This window comes from Rutidosis leptorrhynchoides, chromosome 3 (genome assembly GCF_046630445.1).
Source record: "Rutidosis leptorrhynchoides isolate AG116_Rl617_1_P2 chromosome 3, CSIRO_AGI_Rlap_v1, whole genome shotgun sequence".
Taxonomy (NCBI): domain Eukaryota; kingdom Viridiplantae; phylum Streptophyta; class Magnoliopsida; order Asterales; family Asteraceae; genus Rutidosis; species Rutidosis leptorrhynchoides.
In genome coordinates, this window is record NC_092335.1 from 670663776 (window position 1) to 670672384 (window position 8609).

The window sequence follows — 8609 nt, forward strand, 5'->3', positions numbered from 1 at the left end:
TGGTAAAGAAATTTTACTTTTTGAGAAGAAAAAGAATATATAGTATTCAAATAAGAGAGATAGAAAAATTTAGTACTTTAAATAGTAAATAATTAATAATTAATTAATTAAAAATGAATCAGGGAAGTACTTAAGAAGTTATATTACAAGGATGACATGTCACCTTGCCAGCTGAGCGTGTGAAACATTTTGAGTGAAAAATGTGTGGACGTAGCATTTCTCTTCTATAAAAGATGTGGTCTCAATCAATTTTATCTTTTCCATTTCTTCTTCCTCTTCTTCAATTTTCTCAACCTCTTCTTCGGTTTCATACAGATTGGCCTCAAATGGTTCCACTTTTTCTTCTTCTTCCTTTTCATTTTCATCAGAACTTATATCAAACGGTTCAACTTCGTTAGGATCAATCTCACATGCTTCACCTCTTTCTTCTTCATAAGATTATTTGCAGAAGGTTCAATCCCCTCACTCTCATCATAATCAGGAATAAAAATTGATGCTCTGCTTCTTCCATCGATAGAATTTTATTTACATGAGCAAATTTATCTGTCTTTCCTTATACCCGACTCTCCAGTGCTATTAGTCACCTTCTCATTCATCAATTTAGATAATCTGGTCACGTTCCTCTTTAAGTTTTGAATAGAAACTTGGTGATTGTTTTGAACTTGGGTTATTTGACCTTTTATTGATTCGGTAGCGTCAATTTGACTTTTTATGAGTGTCGCAAGGATTCCTTATAAATTCGGTTTATCTTGAGTATTATCTTGATTAGCAAAGAATTTGATGCAGGATTTCAAGTGTAAAAAAACCTGGTAGAGTTTCTCGTGGCGGAGCATAATGGTTTGGGTTGGGTTGATATGGTGGGTTTTGATAATTGAAGGTTTCAAAGTTTTGACGCTGATTGACATAGGAGACATTTTCAATTTCTCCATAGTTTTCGTCGAATCACAATCCTTTGTTAAGCACAGATCTCCACATACTTCACAACTTACTTTCATAGCATGCAACTCCTTAGTAAGCTTTTCCAGTCGTTGGTCAAATTTGTCCAATTGAGTACCTAGAGCGGCCAATTGATCATCAGCCTCAGTACTAGCTACGCTAGCAGATTGGAGTAATTCTCTATCTTAAAGCCATTCATGAGAATGGACAGCTAAATCAGTAATGATCTCAAAAGCCTCTTCAGGTGTCTTTTCATAATTGATCCTCCAACATCAATATCAGTCTCTTTCCTAGTAGCAACATCAGCTCCTTTATAGAAAATTTGCACTTTTTAGAAAGTAGATAACCCATATTGTAAGCAAATTCTCCTCATCTTACCAAATCTTGTCCATGCTTCATACAAAGTTCCATTCATCTTTTGCATAAATTGAGAAATTTTAGCTTGTAATAGCGCTTTCTTTGAAGCAGGAAAGAATCTCCCTAGAAACTTGTGTACCAATTCTGCCCATATATCTCTCCCTCGGTAAGAGATTCTACCCAATCTTTGGCTTCTCCTTTCAAATTCCACGAAAACATACGGAGGTAAACAACTCATCCTCAACAACTCTAACTTAAAAAGTGTACATATGCCGATGATTGTATGTAGATGCTCATTTGCATCTTCCTTTGCATATACACCAAATTGACACTGATCTCGCATCACATGCAAAAATTGTCCCTTGATCTCGAATTCGATTTCGATCCCGGGTTGAGTGATTGCAGATTTATCCTTGTGGGTTTCCTTTCATGTGTCTATCACTATCAGGTGATTTTTGGTGGTTATTGTTGGTTCATATTATGGTTTATATGGTTTTCGAGTATTGGCGCTCTTTCGGTATTGAGTGTTACTTCACTCGATTTCTAGTAGTCGGTCGAGATTTGTGTTATTGGGTTTGCCGGTGTAGGAAATTGGAGTTTTGACGTTTAGGTAATTCTTGTGGTTGTTTAGTGGTTCAGTGAGTCGATGTTCTGTTGGTAGCGGTTTATATTCACTTCTTAGTATATTTAGGCTTTCACCAGGTTTAGTAGATGTCGATTAATGAGTTTTGAGAGGTTGGGTTGTCAATTGGATTGTTGGTTTCGTCAGGTGGTGGACGAATGCTCCGTTTCATCCCCCCGGAACTCGACTTTTTTGTATTCTTGGGTGAATTGTTGTTTTTATTTGTTGTATCGGTCAGAGCATGTTTACTGTAGTGTTCGTTTCAATGTGTATATGGCTAGTATTGGTTGCATGTTTTTATTTGGGTGATCGTTTCACGTAAGGTCTACCCATTTATATTTCAGTTAGTGAAGATATCCGTAATAATTATTGAATTATCTATTTTTGGAAAAAAAATATTCAATTGAATAGAGTAAGTAGCTAGTTTCTTCGCCCCATTATACGTGTCCAGTATTGACTTTTGAAATTCTTTCTTTGTGAATTTTGACCGCAAATTTCTTTATTTTTGCTTTATAATACTTGGTGAAAGTTATCTTAACAAAAACACATTTAAAAACTCAATTCATTTATATAATTGTCATTAAATAAAATATAGTATAAATAATATACAAAGTTAAAGTTGAATTTTTTTTAAAAAAATTTAGCTATGGAGATTTTGGTCATTTTGACCTCCCAAAGTTATCTTATCCAAACTACATCCCAAATTCAACCCTCATTTTTCACTTTCACCCCCTCAAGTTCAAGTGCCATTTGTAACTTTCTAGTATAATTTACAAATTCATCAATTAAAGCAATAAATGTGTTTGGATCTATCAATTTGAAGTTTGGAAATATCACCTCCCCCAATTAAAGGTGTAAGTTTTAATTTAATATAATACTCATAAAAAAATTCACTCAACTTTTTCATGGAATTTATCTTTTTTTCGACGCGAGTTAAGTTTCTCTGTTACCACCGTTTAACTCGAAATAATTTTACGAACAAAACGCAACTAACTATATCCGAAACAGAGCTTTCTTTTTGTTTGAGTTTATGAGTTGGTATACGAAACAACCTGACTTCGAGTCCTTCTGGCCCATTTTTCCTTCTTGTTTGTATTTTTTTTTTCAATTTTCACTCAACATTATAAAAGACGTTAACATGTTTCATCGCAACGCGCGGATCAAATTTTTTCTAGTTTTAACATGTTAAAGAGAAAATATGATTATTAAATAGATAAAGTGGAAATAATTCTTTTTTTAAAATATGTTAAACTTTTTTTAAAACTATAAGCTCTTGTGACAAACACACCGTAAGCCTTCACTCTACCGCCTTCTAAAACAAGAAAAAACACCCACTTCTCTTTCTATTTTTATTTTTTTTTTCCCTCACACTTTCCTTACCTTCTCCCTTATCTTTACCCACTACACCATCTTCCCTCAACCTATCAAACAAATAAAAAAAAAAAAATTTAAAAACAAAAAACAAAAACTCTCTCTCTAAAAAAACCCACCCTTCAAATCCCACTAATATTTCTTTCTGGGTTTTCTTTCTGTTTTTACATCAGACAAGTGTCTCATCTTGCTTCAGAAAACAAACCCAGAAAATTACATCAGTTATTATTATGTGTTCTGGTCAAACAAACATTCATAATAAACCTTAATCCCTTAATCTTACACTTAATCTTGTTGTTTGGGAAAATTAAGGTTTTTTGCTGTTGAAATATTTAAAGATTATTATTAATGGCTGGAAGTAATGAAATCAACGCAAATGAAGCCAAGGTAATATATATTTTGATTAACACTTTATGATCTGTCTTCTCTGTTTTTTCTTGAAAAACAAAATATTTTTAATTTTTTTCATATTCGTCCCAAAATGTTTTTTAATGGGCTTAGATCGATTTATTTAGTGAATTTTCTTGGGTCTTTTTCATTGATTTTGAGATGAAACTTTGTACCTTTTTATCATGATTTACATTTACAGGGGATCTAGTTACACTTATTTTTACATTTTTTTTTTTTCGTTTTAATAATTGTATGCTCACTTGATCTTTTTCTAGGGTTTCTTTTTCTTTAATCTGGGGGTACAAAATTGTACTCCGTATTATTTTTCTGGTGATTTACAAAAAAAAAAAAATCCTAACTTTTATATATTTGTGTATTCATTATTTATTTCATTTTACCCATGAATATATTTGGGGTTTTACCAGATTTTTATTATCTCTAATTTGGAGCTTGAAAACTGAAAATCATTTTATTTTTGTATCATCTTGTTTTGCAAAAAGTACACTTTTTCTTTGTTGACATTTGTTCATTTTTAATCATCAAATTCTTCCTTTTTCTTGTTGGGTTTTGTGTGGAATACTATTTTTATACAGTATATTTTTGTAATTATCAAAATAGCTAAATATTTTCATTCTTCTTCTGAGGTTCCTTAATCTTGAAGCCAAAAAGTTTGTGCCTTTTTAGTTTCTCATGATTATGAATCAGTTTTCTAGAGTTTTGTTATGTATTAATTAGTTTATTTATTTTTAATTATTTACCCATTTTGTAGATTCATCAATCTGGTGTAGACAGATGTTAATCTTTTTCTGCAAGATATATCCCATTAATTTTATATTTTTATATATTTTTTTTAATTTAATAAAAAAATCTGATTTTTGTACTTTACAGAGAGTAGTTCCCCTTCATACATGGATTCTAATTTCCAACTTCAAGTTAGCTTACAACATGCTCCGGCGACCGGACGGCACATTCAACCGTGAATTAGCCGAGTTTCTTGACCGGAAAGTCGCCGCCAACACAATTCCGGTCGACGGCGTCTACTCATTCGATGTCGTTGACCGAACTACAAATCTCCTCAACCGAATTTACCGATGTGCCCCACCGGAAAATGAATCGAACCGAATTATAGACCTCGAAAAGCCTTTAAGCACAAGCGAAATCGTGCCCGTTATAATCTTTTTTCACGGCGGAAGCTTCACACATTCGTCCGCAAATAGCGCGATTTACGACACGTTTTGTCGACGTCTAACGGGACTAATTAACGGTGTTGTTGTGTCCGTTAACTATCGTCGGTCACCGGAGCATCGGTACCCTTGTGCTTACGAAGATGGTTGGGAAGCCCTAAGATGGGTTCATTCTAGATCATGGTTAGTAAGTGGAAAAAGCCCAAATGAGTCTAAAGTTCATGTTTATTTAGCGGGCGATAGTTCGGGCGGAAATATAGCCCATCATGTGGCGGTTCGGGCAGCCCAATCGGGCATCGAGGTGCTTGGAAACATTTTATTGCATCCATTATTCGGTGGGGAAGAAAGGAAAGAAAGTGAAATGAAATTAGACGGAAAATATTTTGTTCGACTTCAAGATCGAGATTGGTATTGGCGAGCATTTTTGCCCGAAGGGGAAGATCGAGATCATCCGGCTTGTAATATATTCGGGCCACGAGGAATTAGTCTTGAAGGGATTAAGTTTCCGAAAAGTTTAGTTTGTGTGGCTGGGTTAGATATTGTGCAGGATTGGCAATTGGCTTATGTTCAAGGGTTAGAAAATGCAGGGCAAGATGTGAAGCTATTGTTCTTGAAAAAGGCGACAATCGGGTTCTATTTCTTGCCGAATAATGAGCATTTTTACACGTTAATGGACGAGATCAAAAGCTTTGTGAGCTCTTAATTAACCCTGTTGTTGATAGATGAAAAAAACCCGAAAGAAAAAGACTTTAACTTTTCGACTATAGAAGAAGCCATACATAACACAAGCCTATTTACATTTTTACTACTTATCACTACTTACTACTACTAGTCATTTTGCTTCTTTTTTTTTTTATTTTCTTCTTTTGTGTAGCTTATGAATTTTGTGCACTTTGTTTTGAAAGTGATAATCTTGTGGCGAGAGAGGTCTCTCCGCTAGGGGTAATATGGTAATTTCACATGTATCGATCTTTAGATAGGGGTTATTGGCAAGAATCCCATGTGAATTTGATCAAATCAAGAGTGATGATCATATTACTAAGCTAATTTTCAGAAGAACATTGATGCTTGAAGGAAGAAAGCATTCATGGATGTTTAATTGTTTGTTAAAAAACCTTGTAGTAAATATACTACTACTATGATGACTATATTATTATTGGTCTTATATATATATACTTTTGATTTTGATAATTGATCTAGTACAGGTATGTAAAGGTTGTTTGTTTGGTTTTTTCAACTATCATGTATAGACTTCGTTATTGTGTTTCTTTTATGTTATAAACTAATCATGAAGGTATGTTCAACTATAGATGGGCAAAAAAAGGGGATCCAGATCCGATCCGGTGACCCGATCCGGAACCGGACAGCAGCAAAACCGGACACAGCAAAAACCGGATCCGGATCCGAGATCCGATCCGGTACGACCCGGATCCATATTTTAAAAAAAAACCGGATTTTTTCCGGATATAAATCGGATTTTATCCGATCCGGATTGGATCCGGATCCGGATCCGATCCGGTTTTTCAAAAACTAGCGGTTTTTTTTTTTTTTTTTTTTTTGTTGTTGCAGTTTCAGCCTTTTTTTGAGTTTTTTTTTTTTACCATTTTAACCTCACAAAGTCCATTATAAATACATGGTAATGCGTTGGTTGAAAATGCACCAACAAACATTCTCATATTTATTTCTAAATCACTAAATATTCTCTAATCTCTAGTCTACTTATCCCATAATGGATAATTCACAAGCTTCCGTTTCCGGTTCCGCTTCCGTTGGAACATCTTCACAAGGCTACACTACGGCCGATATTGATTACAAAAAAGAAACAAAGCGAAAAGGGGACGTTTGGTTCAAATTCGAGTTGTGTGTAATGAAGGATGGTGCGGAAAAAGCTCGTTGTACACAATGTATGAAGTTCATGGGTGTTTAGGGTAATACAACGTTAAGAAAACATCTTGACAAAAGTTGTAGTGCAAGGCAAGACCCGAGACAACAAACAATGCGGGCCGATGGTTCGATTTTTGAATACGATGCCGAAGCTCTTCGGCAAGATTTGTCAAGGTTTGTCATTCAACAAGCGCTTCCTTTCAACCACTTCGACAATCCAAGGCTTACAGAGCTAATTCGGAATCGACTACAACCGCGATATAGCAATGTAAGTCGTTCTACCTTAAGACGTGACGCCTTTAAATTATGGAAAAAAACTAAAACTGAAATAATTGAAGGTTTTCGAACATATAAACATAGGGTTTCTATAACTTGTGATGTTTGGAGCGCACCACATGGAACGGAAAATTCTTATTTAGCCGTTACCGCTCATTGGTTTAATCCCGATTCGTGGCTTTTAATGAAACGTGTTATCGATTTTAAAATATTTGGTTATCCACATAACGGTAATAATATAAAAAAAGCGTTACAAGACACTTTAGAAGAATATAATTTAATCGATAAAGTTTTTACAATTTCTATAGATAATGCATCTAATAATGATGCGGCCATGAGTGAGTTAAAAATTGCACTTAGACCGATTTTAAATGGTGCATTTATTCATACACGTTGTGTTGCTCATATTATAAACTTGGGAGTTCAAGATTGTTTAACTTTTTGTTCTTCATTAAAAGAAAAATTTAGAAGATTATTAGTAACGATTTATCGTACGAGCAACGCACGACATCATAACTATAAGGCTTTTGTTAAAGATTGTCATGGCACTTGGTTAGGTCCTTATTTTGATAATAATACAAGATGGAATTCTACTTGTTTAATGTTCGAAAATATTTTACGTCAAAAAGAAACGTTAATCGTTTTTAATAGAAAACTACTTAGAAAGGGATTTTCCGAACCAATTAGTGACGACGAATGGGATGACTTGGAATCATTAACAAGTTTTTTACAAGTTTTTAAAGAGGCATCAACAATGTTATCGGGTGTTTATTACCCAACTGCGTACTAGTTTTAGAACAATTTTATATAATGACGGAAAAAATATGCGAATTTGCGAACTCAAATAATGTTATTTTTAGACAAGCGATTTTTCATATAAGAAAAAAACTAAAAAAATATTTTGGAGAGATATCGAAGGTATTTTTATGTGCGGCCGCACTTGACCCACGATTAAATTTTAATGGGGTTGAACGATTGATGACAACAATATATACCAACTTTGATTGTGTGCATGGTGTTTTTGATGCCGAACCCAACTACCTTTTGAACCAAGTACACGCTTTTAATGATGTTTTTGAGAATATGTTTGGTATTTATGCAACAAAATATGGTCGACAATCAAACCCAATTGTTGACCAACCCGGATCTTCTCGAAGGAGCCGAGACCTCAAAATAAGTCTTTTTAACTTGGTACGTGAAGACGCTGTAGCGACCCGGCCAAATCATGTTTGACGGCGCCGACTACTTCGGTCCCGTTGCGTGGTCATAAGTCTTTATTATGACTTTTGACCAAAATATGTCGCATTTATTTTATAAGAAAAAGGATGTTTCAAGTTTACAAATGTAGTTCGAAAGACTAGTTACATTACAATGTTTAACGTACGAATGAAACCTATGCGACACAATTTAAAGTAGTCAAAAGACGCTCCATCTATGCATGTATACTCGACATCCAAGCAAGTATCAAAAAGAGTGCGGAAGCATGTATCAAGTAGCTTTCAAGGACCTGAGAAAACATATAGAAAACTGTCAACGAAAACGTTGGTGAAATCATAGGTGTTTTAGTAAACGTTGCATTTGAACCACAA

At 34.3% G+C, this 8609-nt stretch overlaps 1 protein-coding gene across 1 annotated transcript; it reads left to right on the plus strand.

Annotated features, from left to right (window-relative positions):
* Window positions 1-3348: 3348 nt before the first annotated feature.
* Window positions 3349-6080, plus strand: LOC139899348 (gibberellin receptor GID1B-like). The gene is made up of 2 exons (XM_071882182.1): window positions 3349-3673; window positions 4565-6080. Exons 1-2 carry the CDS (start codon window positions 3635-3637, stop codon window positions 5561-5563), a joined length of 1038 nt encoding a protein of 345 aa, XP_071738283.1. The 5' UTR covers window positions 3349-3634; the 3' UTR covers window positions 5564-6080.
* Window positions 6081-8609: the final 2529 nt, after the last annotated feature.

Excerpts from the sequence above, each read along its gene's own strand:
- LOC139899348 (XM_071882182.1), top strand. The coding sequence starts at position 3,635 with ATGGCTGGAAGTAATGAAATCAACGCAAATGAAGCCAAG. Across the intron at positions 3,674-4,564 it reads TCAACGCAAATGAAGCCAAG|AGAGTAGTTCCCCTTCATAC; the intron begins GTAATATATATT and ends TGTACTTTACAG.